The sequence below is a fragment of the Priapulus caudatus genome, unplaced genomic scaffold, assembly GCF_000485595.1.
Source record: "Priapulus caudatus unplaced genomic scaffold, Priapulus_caudatus-5.0.1 Scaffold473, whole genome shotgun sequence".
In the NCBI taxonomy this organism is placed as follows: Eukaryota; Metazoa; Priapulida; class Priapulimorpha; order Priapulimorphida; family Priapulidae; genus Priapulus; species Priapulus caudatus.
Window position 1 is genome coordinate 171,671 of NW_014577534.1, and position 16,858 is coordinate 188,528.

The following is a 16,858-nucleotide window of genomic DNA, read 5'->3' on the forward strand; positions in this document are numbered from 1 at the left end:
TCCTCGGTCACAACACACCAGTGTCTTGGGCTTATTGGGCCGAGCCCGCCACTAGTCGGTTCTTGCTGAGCCATTGAGCCCCGCCCACCTCGACAGGCTTGTCACTCTCATGGACTTGCGACAGCCAGGCTTTGGTGCGGCGCGTTCGCTGCTGACTGAAACTGACTGCCAGCGGATTGAAGCTGATGACTTCTTACTGCGGACAGAGCTTTCATTGAATCAGAGGTGGATTCAGCTTGGGAACGGTCCTGTGTAGTGCTGCAGCTGTATGAGCCTGATTGCTATTGAGTCGCTGGAGAGAAATGCCTTCGTGTTCTCTATGACGTCGCAGGGATCGGTGAGCCTGCATCACACCAGATTGTTCCTGTCTCGATGATGCGGAGGATGCTTGGGTGAACTCCATGGACCATGTGTGTGGGTGGTTTTGCACTCCCAGTTTGCGGGTCTCGTAATGTTCCAAGTTCGTAGTTGTAGCCGTATAGTATACTATCTAGATGAAACGAGGTAAATTTACAGTTAAATGTGTCTTCATTTTGACCCGTGTGACCGTCATTTTGACCTTGGACGATTGACCGCAATATCTAAAAAATAACTTAGAAAGTCGGGGATTCCGCTGCCTCGAAAACCCCTAAAAGAAGAGGTACTTGCATGCCACTCTATGGGCCATCGAGGATCACAATTGTAATTGACAAATCCACGTTATCGACGGGCGGCCAGACCATACTTGAATTTCTTAAGCAATGCTCAAATCGTGTGCTTGCACAGGTAGCCAAACCAAAGCTACACTCAGCTCTCCTAAACTATATAGACACATTTCCGGATTGAAATCAAAAGTTGTATGTAGTAGATTTAACAGGTCTTGTCTCCGCTAAGGGTCCAACATATTTTGGTAACTGCGACTACTTGTTTAATAATACATATTTGGAGTTACTACTCATACCATTCAGTCGAAACTCTACTCTGTTCTTTTTGAGTTTTGAATGAAAGAAATGCACTGGTTAACTTTAGGAAATTGATAAGCAGTTCTATGACATGCATAAGCTCCATACACTGTAGACGCTACTCCAAAAATAGTCATGACATTACATGTTACATGGGCGAATCCAAAGCCTTTTTTGAAAACAAGGCGGTGTCGGTGGTAAGAAATAATGGCGCTACTAGCATGGGTAATTAATTCTTGTATAGAAATAAGGCGCCCTTTTTTATAAAGTTAAGGATTGGCTGACACTGCGCTTCCGCTTATGCGCTACGTGGCTTAAGGACACGTTGGTCGGGTGGCGGTCCCTCGCTTCTCCCGAGAGTGGGCGGGGGGTGGGGTTAGGGATTTTAAAAATTGGTTGCATTCTGAGGCAGATCTTTTGAAGCTAGTAAATTTCGACTTGATCGTAGAATGCCAAGATGGAATTCCCAAGATTCTTTAAGCAGAAATTTATTGCTTTTATGTGTTTTCCGAGTTTTTTGGGTAAAAAGGAGGTCCAGGACCCTGGACCCCCCTCTGCTGCACTACCACATACCACATCAACTAGTATGAAACAACTTTCACTGAAATAAACACTTCTGTGATATGTAAAGGTACTATTACAACTTAATTTAACATGTAAGGGGTTGGCGCCGGTCTGGGGAAATTTTTGCAAACCTTGGGTACACTGATAATTGTAAATTCCTGCAGCCATTCTCTGACGACGGCTATACATACAATTTCTGGATTCAGAAAAACATAAAAAGCCCTGCAAAAATACGCTCGTGAAAAATTGGATTTTGTCCAGAACTAATAGCCTCGAGAAAATAGGAATTCGCCAGCAAAATTAGGAAAAAATAGGACTTGACGCCCTGAGCTTTATAGGGACTTTTAGTTCTCAAATATTAAGGAGTTATATAGGAGTGTTTGGGGCGCTCTCTCCGATAATGTGTTCAAGACTTTTACTAGTACAGGGTTATTACCTCTACGCGGGCGTCTTAAGGCTCACTGGTGGCCCTAAGCATCTGACCTATCTTGGTGCCCCCCTCTCCTTTTCTCAGCACTTTCGGACCCAGTCCATTTTAGTTTTGGGATGCCCTGTTTCCGCACCATCATATCACATATGCAGGTCTGCTTCTAGCCCTCGAGTACAAAAATTTTTTATGGTTACTGGCGTTGCGGATTTCGAAGGAGGGTTGGCTTGATAAACATGGCGGGGGTATGTCGGGGTCAATCCCCAGAAATCTTGGTTAATGTAGATACTCGCCGGAGATCGGTATTTGACGGCACTTTTGAGCGTACATGCGATTGTACACTTCATTCTGACTACGAGGTCAATCTCTATTCTCGTCGGTGCTCTCTTTTACATGTTTAGTTGTGCAGAAAAGACCTCTCTGTTTGTGCAGTCGGTGCCACCCCATTTAATGTTTAGAAAACGTTAGTTCTTAGAGGCAATTTCATACGCTTTGGAAGGTCACATGGCCACCCTCTCTATTTTGTCTTACTGTAATTGTGCTTGGTGTAAGTTCCATGTGACGTGAAGATGTTTTTTTTCGGTTGCTTTCTAAAGACTTCCAATGAAGAACCATTGAATGAACTGCTGAAGCTCTGACTAGACAATAGGTGTTGTTCAGCTGGTAATCTGGATAGAAGCATCAATGAGTGCTGACAAGTCCTTTGAGTACCTTTCACTCATTCTGATAATGGCGAATTAGCACGCTTGGTTGTGCCGGGTGGCATTAGGCGCCCCTTTGTATTGTATTGTATTGTGTGGGGCGGGCGGCCCTTGTGGTTCACCTGGAAAGTACAAATCTTTATTCGTTTTTTTCACCCTTTTCCCAACTTTGTGGTGCCCCCTTTGGCCCTGGTGCCCTAAGCACGTGCTTAGTCTGCTTAATTGTTAATCCGGCACTGCAGGTATACACTTGGTAACAGGAAAACTAACAAGTGTGATTGTTTTCAGAAGACTTACCTGGTCATGAATGCAAGATAGCAAATACCCTTACCGCCGTGCGGTCTGCCACGGTCATGAAAGTGAGTTCACCGAAATGCAGCACGTAAAATTTATTGAACAATTAAATTATCAACATTATTTTACATTTTGAAACCCTAAATTTTATCCCTATTCCAGCTATCAATTCTACGGCAAGTACCACTATACTGTCATAAATGTTTTTATGATACAAAGACCACAACTGCTAATTTTATTCAACTAGCAATATGCACAAAGTAGTAATCCAACAAATATAATTAGGATTGGACAAGTTATTAACACTCTACAAAGCTCAACACACACACGTACATAGCCCCAGGTTATAGTTATATAAACCGTTCAAACACGTAGACCATAGACGCTTATCAATTGGCCCTAGACAGCAAGGCAGAGAAAAGGCGCATGCAGGAATCACCAAGCAAGCAACAAGCTATAAATTTACCGAAGCGGTTGTATTGGACAACACTGCAGTTAGACAGCCATGCCACATGAATATTATACTGGTTATTGTTAAGAAATTTGCCTTTCTTGTCCTTGTCCTTATTGTTATTGTTGTGCATGCTTAACGTTAAACAATGGTTTTCCGCAATGGCTTCAAAAGTTAGTATACAGGGTTCAACATTCACTTTTTATTTCACTAGACCATCGGGCTAGTATTAACTGAGGAAAAACCACTAGCCCTGACCTAACTTTCACTAGCCCAGACCCAGACCATTGTTATGGAAAACTTTATTTAGATAAGAGTGTGTCATCGTATGAATTCATAGATGCTGTTTCCCGCGCTTTAAATCGGGCGTGGGCCGAGTTCACGTGCAGCATTCGTATTCTACCACGGGCATACACGAGCGCACGGTATATCGAGTGTCTACTGCGGCTGGCAGCAAGCCACGTTATTGTTTTTGGCGAAGGGCAGACTGGTATCCGGCCTCACGCTCTGCTAGACAATGTACACCAGAGATGCCAACATATATTTGAAGCAATCTGTAGTTTCTGGCCATCAAATAGAGTAGTTTGAGGGGGGGATTATTAATTTTACACACACACACACGTTCTAAATTGTAGTGCATAAGCTGCTACGCACATGAAACATTAGGCGTGTTCACACACAAGAAAAACCGCGATGCTAATCGCGATGGAAATACCGAGATAATTGTGTCGTTGTTCACACAGGCGGAAATATCTCGCTAATCGCCGAGCGGGATAATTCTATTAATCGAACTGCGCATGCTCACTATCAAGCCAGAATATAACCCTTCCGGTTAATTATGTACTACCGGGATTCGAGTTNGGCCGCTAGGACGCAGCGACGCAAGCGCGCGGCCCGCAGGCACACACAGGCACGGCAGGCACACACGAGCAAGCGACGCTCCGCAAGCACACGGGCACGGCACACCGTCAGCGCGCAAACGGGGTGGCGCGGGGCGCAAAAGTGCGCAACGACGCACTACCAAGGCACACAGATGAGATGCGCGGCGGCGCGCGCACGCGGGGGAGTGAAGGGGCAAGACAGGAGCAGGACACACAGGCAGGCTGAAAGGGGAAACACGGGAGCAGGCCACGGCCGGATACCAGCGAAGGCGACCGCGCCGGGGAAACCGGCGGCCGGCGAGCGGCAGAGGCGTGAGCAGCGCGAAAGCGGGGGCAGGGCAACGCGCGAGCGAGAGCGGCAAGGCGGGGCGGGACCTGGACCGGGACAAGGCGAGGGCCAGGGCGACGGGGGCGGGGGGGGGCGCCCCCGGAGAGGCAGGAGGGCGGGCCGCGGGGGGGCAGGGCGGGGTGTGCGAAAGCGCCGGCCGCCCCCCTGGAGGGGGCCGCCGGCGGCGCGAGGGAGACGGACGAACCCAAAAAAAAGGGGGGCCGCGGAGCACAGGGGAAAGGCGCGGAGGGGGGAGAATGCAAACAGGGGCGGAGGGGGGCAAAGGAAGAGAAAGCGGAGAAAGACAGAGAAAGCGAGGGGGGGGCAGGCGCGGAGGGACACAGCGCCGGCGACAAACAGGGCGGCGCCGGCGAACCAGGCCGAGCCAGAGGGGACCCGCGCGCAGAGGAGCAAGAGAGAGGACCAAGGCGACACACGACCAGCCGCGGCGAATCGAGCACGCGGGGGGAAGGGCCGGACCAAGCAGGGACGCGGAACGAGGGCGGCGCGGGACCGCCGTTCGCTCTCCCGCCGGACCGCTCGCAGCACCGGGGGGGAGGGCCGGAACGCCGGGTAGAAGAGGAGGCACAAGCGGAAGAAGGAAAGAGAGGGGGGGCACACGAAAGCAAAAGGAGAGGGCAGACGGGCAGCAGGCGAAGGGAAGCAGAGGGACGCAGCCCAAAGCCCAGAAGGAAGTAAGGAGAGGGACACGGGGAAGGACAGGGGGGGAAAAGGGGAAAGAGGGGGTGGGGGACGGGGGCGATGATCTGGGGTATCGGTGGCAGCTGTGAAAGAGGAGGGGGCGTTGCAAGCCGCGAAAAGCAGCGACGGGGGAGGGACACGGCGGAAAGCGGCAGGCCAGGCGCAGTCCAAAACGCGAAGGCGCGGGCAGGACGCAGAGGAGCAAAGACGCGGGGGCATGGGTGCAGAAGCACACGACCGGAGGGGCAAAAGAAACGCGAGGGCCGCCGCAAGGGCACGGCGGCGGGGCGGAGAAAAGGGTAAGGGGGAAAAGACGGGGCCAAGGCAAAAGGCGTCCGAGGGGGGGGACAGCATCTAGGGGCCCCAAGCAACCGGCAGGCGGGGCGACCGGGACACCGCGGGAGGCGGGGGGAGCAAAGAGAAAACACAGGGGACCGGCACCGCGAACCACGGCGAGGCGAGAGGGGGCGAGCAAGAAGCGCGGCGGGAAGCCGGCCAAGAAGGCCAGGGGGCGACACCTGGCGCGGGCGGGGGGTGGGGTGAAGCAGAACGGTCGCAGGGAAAAGGCGGAGCGAACGATGAGGGGAGCGGGGGCAGAAGGGAGTGGGAGCAGGCAGGCCACGGAAAGGGGGGCGAGGCGAGGGACGGGAAAAGGAGCGGGGAGGCGCAGGGGGGCGGCGGGAAGAGAAAGAACGAGCCCCGACGCGAGCGAACGGCAGGGAGAGGGGAGGCAGCAGGAAGGAGAACGAAGGAGGGAGCGACGAAGCGAGGGCCACAGCACTCAGGCGGGGGCAAAACGGAGGACAGAGGGAGCGGGAGAAAGGCGGCGGACAGGTAGGCGAAATCGGCAGCGGGACGGGGCAGGGACAGCGACCGGGGGAAGGAACAAGGGAACGGGGGAGGGAGAGGAGGCGACTGAACGCGAAGGACCCGGAGGCAAGGAGAGGAGGGAGCAAGGCGGCAGGAACGGGGCCGAGCACCAACGGCGGGGAAGGGAGCGGCAGAAGCAAAGCGGGAGGCAGCAGGGATGCAGCTAGGACATGCCAGAGTAGCGGAGCGGCGGAAGGGAGGCGGGAAGAGAAGCGTACTCCGACAGAGACACAAAATGCGCAAACTTACAACCGGGGGCGAGAGAGAGCGGTGGACAACAGATCAGGGAAGCCGGGAGGGGGTCGACAAAGTGAGCGCAACAGAGTGAGGGGCCGGGTTGTTGGGGGGGCTGCACGGGTCCAGCACAGGTGGGGCAGACGGCAGGACAAAGCGGAAAAACAAGCCGGTGCCCAAGATTGGTACCAGAGAAGCAGTTGCAAGTGCCACCGCAGACAGAGGAAATCACAACAGGGACGGGCGGAGCATGATCAGAGAACCGAGCTCGTGAGGCACGAATAGCCGGCTGCGCTGGCCGTCCGCAGGAGCGAAAGGGCTATGGTTTCTAGAGCTAAATTTAAGAATAAGCTCAGTCCACATGGTTTGGGTAGCGCGTCTAAGTACTATAGGCCCGCATACACGGTTGCCGGGCTGGCCTATAAGCATCCAGCGCATGTAGCCGAGTGCTTTCGGGAAGCGCAACCTTAGTTCGGACGGCGACGGTGATGTCCCAAGCAGCTCGGCTATAAAACGTCTGTGCAGGGTTCTGCCCCGACGTTGCGCAAACTGGGCGCGCATGGCCTGAGGGCTGATGGGAGGGTGTCCAGGCTGCCGCTGAGGATGAAGCAGAGCGGAGAAGATGAGAGGCGTGGAAGGGTGGCGTTTGGAGAAATCTCCCGCGCACCGCGGGCCGTTGGAATGCGTTGCGCCGCCGTTTAAATTACCGCTCCGCACAGGCCGGTTGGAAAATTTCCACGCACAGCATAGGAAAGTGTTGACAGCGGCCGGGAATCGATGCCCAAGGAATTGCACGTAAGACGCAGGACAGGTCTGACGCATGCACTGGCAGAGAGGTAATCAAGTTAACTGACAATGCACAGTTAATTGCCTGTGAAGTCTGTGACTACTGTAACACCGAGCTCGGCCTATGCTTATATATCCAAACAATGAAGCCCAAACCACTCCCGTCGTTATGGTGTGGTGGCGTGATTTTACGTCCATTAACAGGCATACATAGGCGCCATTGATTATACAAACGTTGACGATGGCTAGCAGTCAACTGGCAAGCGTTCTGTAATTAATAAGTAGCATTACCGTTATAGTCAAAGGTATTAGTTTGGTCCAGTGATCACTGCGTAATTACTCAGAAAAGATGTTCTAATTGAATATCCGTAAATTCTGGTAATCTTGCGGCGCAACACTAAATTGGTTGCCAACGCAAATCAAGCCTCGAATTCGTTAGCAAGTCACAGATGTTGGCTCCGGGTGTTTAGGCAGAGAATTGTTTTGTCCCGGGATGGCTTATATACACTAATGAGCTAGTAGAAGTGTAATCTCTGGTGTATTCTCGTCCTTGAGGGCACAAGTAACTAACGTGGGTGCTAATGAAAGGTCGCGCAGCATGTTCGTTCAGATTTCAAGGACACAGGTGTATTCGTTTGACGCTAATACGTAATACCGTAGTGCGGATCTGCTTTTCGCATGGTTTAGTCCGTCTGTGGCCGTGGTTAGTCCAGGTATCCTCCACATAAGGCGTTGGCTAGCCCGCAACACGGGCCATACTTCATTATCGAGGAGCGCCTCTGTGATTCACTAGCGTGGATTTCCACGTTCATGTACAGATCCGAGCTATCTGTTACCTATATACAGTTACGGTACTGTACTATCGCTACATTGCGTACGGACCTGACCGCGCGAAAAATCAATGGCGTCGCGTGCGTTTTTGCATATGCGTGCGAAAATGTCCGAGGTGGACTATAAATCTGTATCACGACGCCGGTCTCGAATTATGGCGGTTTGAAAACTGGTAACAAGGTCAGTCAACTGACTTCGTGACTGGGATTCAATTAGACATTTCTTAGTAAGCCAGCTGTGATATTGGACAACCTATACGGCGTTTGGCTCTAAGGTAATGTACTTATTAACTAAACAGGTGCAGTTCTCTAGCACGTTAAAATTTGCATAAGTCGGATGCCCTATTATGGGCCTTTAAATAATCGTCGTACGTAAAAAATACACGCCCCCGGACGCCGCCTAGTTCCCGCCCGCCTTCCCCCCTTCCCCCCCCTCTACCCCTCCCCTCCCCCCTGTTTGAATTTCATCCTGGGGAGACCCTGCTGTGGTAGGCATTATGCCTCTTATCCGAAGTGAATATGTCTTAAGTTGATAACGCGGAGCTACGCTAAAATTAACGCTCCCTACCTATCCGTTCGGCAATGGTATAGCTTGCGCGTAATTTCTTGTGAACGAAGCATTCGATTGCGAACTTCAAATGCCGGCCATTTTTGCGGCGCTGCCGGGCAGGCCAGCAGCGCCAGTCAGTCGGGAACTATCGTATTTCGCGCACCGTGGAGGGTGTAGGACGGCATTGGTTGGTTTGTGGAACCAAAACCGTTGTTGGTCAAGTGGAAGCAAATTAAGCGAGTCAAAAAGATAGTAATATAGTTTTTTCAACTGCAAAATGAAACAAATTACTATTATTAATTTGTTAGCTTGAACAAACAATGTTTTTTGTCCCACAACCAACACAACACGCCCACACCCTCCACGTGCGGCAAATACACTAGTTGCCGCTGAACTGGCTGGAGTAAACTTGGTCGCCGAGCATAGGTCGTAATGGCTGATGTATACCGCCCTAGCGGCAACTGTACGCGGGCCTATATATATGAATGGGAGGGCCTAGTAGTAGTAGTAGTCGTACTGAGGGGTCTAGAGCCTAAAGTAGGCTAAATGCCTAATGAATGGTTTGGAGGGCAGTCAAATATAGGGATTTATAGGAATTTTCTTCCCCCAAATATAGGCAACTCCTATAAAAAATATAGGAACTATAGGAGTTTATAAACGAAGCTCTTAGTGAGCCACACGAATTGTTATTTATCCCTACCGTGAGTCCACGTAGCGGTTTGTTTCCGCTATTACGTTTGTGCTCGATTACCAGGACGAATGACGTGAGATATGCGAAGAAATTCCTCTAAAGATGCCATCCTAGAGTTTCTACTTGTCTGTGTCAAGAGTCGATTCGTACGATGCCGTAAAAAATCATCATTCTCGTGTCCTTTTATTCGGCCAGGAACTTCTGCTTATCAAAAATTCTTTTTCTCTCTTGTAACAGAGTGTCGAACTCTGACGGAGAAGTAGTCATCGCGAACAATCGATTCGAAAAGGAAAATATTTCAGCTCAATGTCTAGCTCAAATTCTGCTCAAATTTGTCTGCGCTGAACGAGAGGCTGCGATAGACTGTAACTCCGCTCCGACCCGTCGCATTACTCGATGGCGTAAAAGGTAGGGACGGGTACCAGTCTAGAAATACAAGAGTAATAGTGCTCGCCACGTAAGCGTGTCGCCTTTTGAGAACGTAAACCTACGAGTGCATAAGGATCGCTAACCTGTATGATACAGAGCGGTATGTTTTCGGTCTTGCACTACAGGTCTCTACGACCCCACTTGGATCGTTATAATATCACTCTATATATCGAGTATATATTATAGAGATGCGAGTGTGATCTAAGTAAACTATTCAACGTGATATGTAGTGTAAGCTGAACCGGACCGCGCTGTATCATGACGTTGTGCTTTAACGCGAAAAGTGAATTCGAAATTATCACTTGGACGGTTTGAGAATATTATCGCGTTGTTAGATGTCGCCGCGAGATCTATACATGATCGTAGGGCGTGGGCTGAGTAGAGTGTGGCGATCCTTCTGGTTCAACAATAACATGGACAGGTTTATCTGGTGTGATGGTTCGCTTGGCTTAGGAGAAAATGCACTTTGTCAACAGTCAGGTGTGAGAATATACGAAGGAGAAGACAGGGTAGGGGTCTATATTTATATCATAAATATGTACAAATAACATTTGCTTCAAATTGTTGCCGGAACCACTGGATATTTTGATTTGATCATCGGACACTGATTTGACAGTGATTAAGCCTAGGCACAGGAACGTTTCAATAAAAAAACAGAGTGGCTATATGCCCGGCAGTCGGCATATATCTGACGGCTGCCGGGCACGGTCTTCGATTTCCTAAATGCCCGGCAGTTTTTAATTTTTAGCGTTATCTCAAGTAAACAAGGCTTAGGGTTATGATTAGGGTTAGGGTCAGGATTAGGGTTAGGGTTAGAATTAGGGTCAGGATTAGGGTCAGAGTTAGGGTTAGTGTTAGGAACTGCCGGGCATTTAGGAAATCGAAGACCGTGCCCGGCTGCCGGGCATATAGCCACAGCGATAAAAAAAACGCAGTGGATATTTAACCGTACGGTATACGACAGAGTACGTTATCCACTTCCGCTATTTTACCGTACAGTACTTCTGATTGGGTAGTATATTTATGTATGTTAGCAAGGTGGTCCACAACCTAATATTCAAACATGTAAAACTGGGAACTATCGAGGAGTACTTGAGATATTATTATTAATATTAGTTAATTACTTAATTATTATTACTATTAGTTTAAATTATGTGCGCGAGGCACACATTACGAGAGCAAAGCGCGAAGTCACTTGCGGCCGGGGTCCTGGAAGTGGAAGCTCAGGGGTATTAGACACAGGCACTTGGAACGTCTCAATAAAAAAATAAAACGCAGTGGCTACGGGTACGGTAGCCGTCGGTCGTTGAAGCCCCTTTTTGGCGTTAGGGTTAGGATTAGGGTTAGGTTTAGGGTTATGGTTAGGCTAAGGTTTAGGGTTAGGGTTAGGGTTCTAGCTCATCTAAACTCTCAAATCGTGATTTTATTTCCCAAGGCGTTATTTTGAAATCTGGCGCCACCGCCGCCATCTTTGTCTCGTTAAGTATGAAAGCGAATGGACTCCCGTACCCGTAGCCTCGAGACATTAAGAAACGGCTACCGTACCCGTAGCCACTGCCAAAATAAAAAGGCAAATAAACACGAAATGTATTTAATACCAAAGTCTTAAAGCCGCGCTCTGCGCATCCAAACGCTAATTTCTCCAGTACTAGACTAGCAAATACTTCGTGTCATGCATGATCACACTACCTTATGGCAAAATAAACTCTAATTCCTCCCATTTCAGTGCGCGTTTGCTTAAAACCCACAAGAAAGAGGTGCGAAATCTGGTAATCTGGCGCCAACGCTAAATTGTTTGCCATACAATTTCGCCAAGAATCGGTTAGGTGACGTCACATGTTTTTATCTTTGCTACACCCATACCGCTGTACCGCAGCTGGCGCAGCACCGTGCCATGGTTGCTTGGCAGAGCAACGCGAAAGTGTCAACAACATCGGAGAATTTGAACAACATTGGAGGTATTTTAAAATGCCTTTTATAAGACAACGCGCAGTGAAATGGGAGGAACTCAAGTTTATTTTGTCATAAGGTAGTGTAATTATGCATGACACGAAGTATTTGCTAGTCTAGTACTGGAGAAATTAGCGTTTGAATGCGCATAGTGCGGCTTTAATGTTTCTCTACTCTATTTCGCCTATAATCACCTGTAAATGCCGGTCAAATGCTCATATGCAACACACAAGTACACCGCACGCTAGCTGCTGCACACTGACACATAAATATATAGACACTATATATTTATGTGTCAGTGTGCAGCTGAGCAGCTATAGCGTGCGGCGGCCAGCGTGTGACAGTGTTTTGTAGATGAGCATTTGGACGGCATTTAGAGGAAATTGTCGGCAATAATAGGTGAAAGAGAGTAGAAAAACATTAAAGGGACAGTAGCCTCTAGGATTTTACTGCATACAACTGTACTTACTGTATAACAAATCGTCTATACCCACACGTATTTGTTACCAGATACCTAATTTAATTGTTATAATTAATTACACATCAACGCTACGAAATTTGAACGGTGCCATGACACCCGCGACCGTGCTGCCACCCCGAAAAAGTTGCGTATTTGACAATTTATTTTGCACGTTGCAGACCGATGGGCTAATCACAAAAGTGCAATTATATTTATACCTAAATGCTATTTAACCGAACAATATTCATTTTAGGGCAAATTTATCCATATTATAACTGAAACTATATGTCTTTTATAAGATATTACAATGCTTTTGCTTTTAAATGAATAAATAAGAAACACCCTCGGTCTGTAGCCCTTGGCTGGAAAGTGGTTTTGCGCAACTTATCAGATCGTTCACCTGCAATCAAACTCGAGTCGTTAGTTTTATAACATTTAAAAAAAATATTTCTTGTGAAAAATAAAAAAGTGATTGAACCATGAAAATTTTTATGTAGCGTAATTATAACCTAAATTAGCTGAAAATAACCCTAGAACCTAGAGTAAACTCTCCCTTTAACTGATTAAGACTTTGGTAGTAAATAGATTTCGTATTTATTTAGCATTATATTTTATTGAAACGCTCAAAGTGCCTGTGGTTTTAGATGCTCTCTGGTGCAATCTGAGCCTTATTTTGGAGCATTTTTGCACAAAATTTATTACCTATATTTCAAAATAATTTGGGTTGAGTCGAGTCATTGAGTGATGAGTCATTTTTCATTGTTCAATTTGTATACTAGTGTGAATGTAACAAGTAAAATGTTATAAAGCAATGTGCGAAAAATGCAAATAAATTTACTATGGTGAAACTATATTGATATGGGGCTCAGGACAAGTGAAAGTTTGCCGGACAAATTATTCGTTTGGCTAGTTGCCCGATTAGACAACTAAAAAATTTCTAGTTGTGTTATATTCCTAACATCCTTTGAGCAAGGGCGCTATCGCACGACATTCTCACATTTATATATTTTCTATTTTCAAAGGCCGCCAAAAAAAGCGGCCTGTCTGTGGCTATACACATCGACGCTGCGTACGTGCTAGTGATGTCACGATCATCGATTATACTCGATCATCGGTTGAACAGTGGCTCGAACCAAGCGCTTAGTGATGTCACGATCATCGATTATACTCGATCATCGGTTGAACAGTGGCTCGAACCAAGCACTTGGTTATCAAAATCCATAATCGATTTCATCGAAAAAAAAAAAAAAATCGAAATGAATGTAAAACTTGAACAAGAAAACTTGGAAAAGTGATGAGAATCAGAGATATCATCGCTACTATACAAGTTATCCTTTAATAACATACATGAATTATACACACAGTAGTAAACAGTGCAAAACAAACAGTAAACAGGGCTAAACAAGCACATACATGCACACACGTACATGCACACGACGTTACGCACATGCAGGCATTCAACACCCTGACTGAGTAACCGATTGTAACCGATCATCGGTTACTTGGGTTCAACCGATGATCGATTACGAAATTACAACCGATTGACAATACTAGTACGTGCCTGCTGGCTGGGGGCGGCATTGATTGAAGTGGGGGGGGGGGGCGCACGATTGTTTCAGTCGCGTGGTGCTAATCACTACTGAAATGTAGTGGGAATTGGCATTGCTGGACTATGAGAGAGCGACAGCAAAATTATTTCCTGAAATTGAGGAAAAATCTACAATCGGGAATGACACATGAGTGTGCCGGCATGCAAAAATAAATGTGTGAATTTCTTTACGATTTTCTATGGATTACCGTTCTATAATCATATGGGTCTAAGTAGGCACGCCCACATACACATACGCACACCCACAGGCGTGCACGCACGAACACAGGCACGCACGCATGACTCAGAGCAAGCAGCTCAGAAGACGCACTGTATGACTCGACTGCCCGACAAGTGGGAGCCCATGCACAGAGTAAAACAGTGTAATTGACTGTAATAGTGTATGCTACAAGCGCGCGCTAGCTGTGACTACGCGTACGTCGTCCCGTTCGACATTGCAGTACAATTGCATTTTGCTTTGTTTGTGTTGTTTCTTGCTTTGATATTTCAAACCTGTCGGCCTGAAATCCAAACCTGTCGGCTCAAAACTCAAACCTGTCGGCCTTACATGTTAAAATCCCTCGTGGACCACACTGATGTTAGTATATTATTATTATGTATTATGAATGTGTTCAAAAGGTTTCGTATTGGAAACGTGATTCACGGAAAATAGCTTCTATGATCAAACGGTGCTACAAATGTCATTGTGTAGAAATAAATGGGATTTGAACCTAAGTTTTCTAGATAGCTAAACCTTATGGGATTCAAACGTAATGTTGATGATGTCATAAATATACTAGCCAATCAAATGTGGTGTACAGTAAAATAGTGAAAGTGGATACTCTGCCGTATACCGTATACGGTTAAATATCCACTGCCTAAAAAATATGGCAGTAAATGAACGCGAAATGCATTTACTAACAAAGTCAGTCTTAATGTTTCTCTACTCTCGTTCCTATTTTTAGTAATAACTTTCTGTAAATGCGGTTGAAATTAACTTCCGCAACACCCATGCAATTGCAAGTACTCCGCACGAACTCCGCTGACACTGTGCACAAACAACAAAAATATAGAGCAGGTGGGAAAGCGTGAGTGCAAAATTCACACGGGCTCGCTTCATTTCACACAATCACAGCAAAAATACACAACCACCCGCCTCCATTTTGTGGAGTCCACCATCCTCAGTTAAATGACTGAATGTGGGTAACATTGATTTTCTCATTTAATAAAACTCTGTGTTTCTTTCAACACCGTGAAATAATTGTATTTGTGGATGCAGTGAAGGTAAGGCAATTGAAGTTGGGGTGTAATTCAATTGGGATCATAAAATGAATATCAGATGTTAGGGAAGGAATTATAATAAAGGTTTTCAAGCATTTCTAGCCAAGTAGCAAGTGAATATGAATCATGATTCTGTGGAAACTCGACCTTAATAGCTATTTAGCTATTAAGCAGTTTTCAGTCAGTTTTTTGCGTGTATTTCAGACCTCCTTTGACCGTGGAATTTTGGCATTAACGACACATAGGCTTATTTGGAGAGATTCTTCAGATCAGGTATGTGGCGTGAAAGAATATTTTTCAGAGTCCAAGGTACTATGACGAAGAAGTGAGGTTATGGGAAGACAATAGTTGGTGTCAAGGAGTGACACCATGACAACCCTAGCTCTCACTACCAGGTCTTCTCCATTATCAATTTCATAGCATAATTACTGTAAACGGTGTGGCATACTCATCTTGCACGTGATACCACGAAAGACCCATTGTGAGCTGTAGGTTATTGTGGAATGCAACCTGAACATTTAAATCCGTTTTCATTTGCTAACACGAGAAGCCATTATTTATTAAGAAAACGTGTTATCGCAAGTGCGCTGTCAGAACGTGACTGATTGATATTAACTGATTGACAGCTTTCCATTGGTATGTTAATTGTGGCTGCTGGTTTTTGTGATTGCCAAATGCAGTGCTGATACCACGATGGCTTGTGTATGCTAAATGTTTGCAGATCAGCTGTTATTATAGCAGCACATGCATACTTCTTTAAGTGAATTTATCTTTATTCAATAGTTGTATCATTGAAAGTCGTTTTTTCAGTATCTGCTCATCATAGGGTAAGTATAGCAACTTTCGTCTGCTGTGTTTGTTTTTTAAATGTGAATTCTTTTATTTTTAGACATGTATCCTATCATTAGATCTGTCAATAGTGGTATTTCTAGAAGAACATCCATCTGGATTTGCAAAAAGGTAAAATACTAAACTAGTGAATTAGAGTAAATATCATTAATATGGGTAATTTTAATTAAAACATTTTTATTGTAACTAATATCATGAGTGAATATTATATCTATATTATAGTATATATCGCTATTATTCACTCCTTCTAATATCATTTTTGATTGATCCAGCTCAAAGATTGTGGTACATATGGGCCCACCACCTTCATCAAAGGCTGCAGGACCAACTATGACCAGCAGCTCTAACTATATTAGGCTGTCCTTCAGAGATGCTGGGGAAACACAGGTAGGATCATATAAGATAATTTAATTACGAGATATATGCAATAACTGATGTGACAGTTTTGATGTGTTGTCTATAGCATAGCCATAGTAGAGCACAGATTATATTCTAGATGTCTAAGAGTACTTGCATTCGTAGTGTCAATGTAGTTTTACAGATCATTCAATGATGTTCTTGCGAAGAAACCCTGGGAGAAAAACACTCCTCCGGTCATTGCAGGAAAAGCTTCTGCTGGACAGGTATTACAGATAATCATCTTTTTGCTCTAGTGGTCTTGTGTCGAGTTATAAATGCATGTAAGACATAACCTAGTAAAATTAACTAAAACAAAGTGTGGATTAGCCGATGATATAATGTAGTCTGTAAAGCCAATGATCATAATTCTTCTTTAATGCATGTATCTTTTTAACATCTACAGGTGCGACATTTCCGGAGTGGCATTGTTGGCATAGAAAGGAAAATGCAGGCAAAGCATGAGCAAACCCAACAGAACATCTCTGTGGCCTTTGAAGACCTCAGTAATCTTATTGGCAAGGTATATGGTTAGGATATATATCAGTAAGCAAAACCACATATTATATATATATATATATATATATATATATATATATATATATATATAAGTATATAATACTACGTAAGTAAGTTACGTTACTACTTACTCTAC

General features: G+C 46.2%; 2 protein-coding genes across 2 annotated transcripts in view; one reads left to right on the top strand and one right to left on the bottom strand.

The window, feature by feature from the left end:
- LOC106810784 overlaps positions 1 to 9,517 on the bottom strand; it is a 29,327-nt gene extending 19,810 nt beyond the window's left edge. The window contains exons 1-2 of the mRNA XM_014814230.1: positions 9,498 to 9,517; positions 9,264 to 9,301 (exon numbers count right to left, since the gene is read on the bottom strand). Coding sequence (XP_014669716.1) covers positions 9,264 to 9,301; positions 9,498 to 9,517 — 58 coding nt within the window. The remainder of the gene's footprint in view (positions 1 to 9,263; positions 9,302 to 9,497) is intronic.
- A 459-nt stretch (positions 9,518 to 9,976) lies between these two features.
- The window catches only part of LOC106810790 (vacuolar protein-sorting-associated protein 36-like), a 12,614-nt gene continuing 5,732 nt past the window's right edge, over positions 9,977 to 16,858 (top strand). The window contains exons 1-6 of the mRNA XM_014814239.1: positions 9,977 to 10,188; positions 15,163 to 15,231; positions 15,848 to 15,918; positions 16,080 to 16,194; positions 16,341 to 16,430; positions 16,610 to 16,726. Of these exons, the coding sequence (XP_014669725.1) occupies positions 10,015 to 10,188; positions 15,163 to 15,231; positions 15,848 to 15,918; positions 16,080 to 16,194; positions 16,341 to 16,430; positions 16,610 to 16,726 (636 nt within the window). The 5' untranslated portion in view covers positions 9,977 to 10,014. The remainder of the gene's footprint in view (positions 10,189 to 15,162; positions 15,232 to 15,847; positions 15,919 to 16,079; positions 16,195 to 16,340; positions 16,431 to 16,609; positions 16,727 to 16,858) is intronic.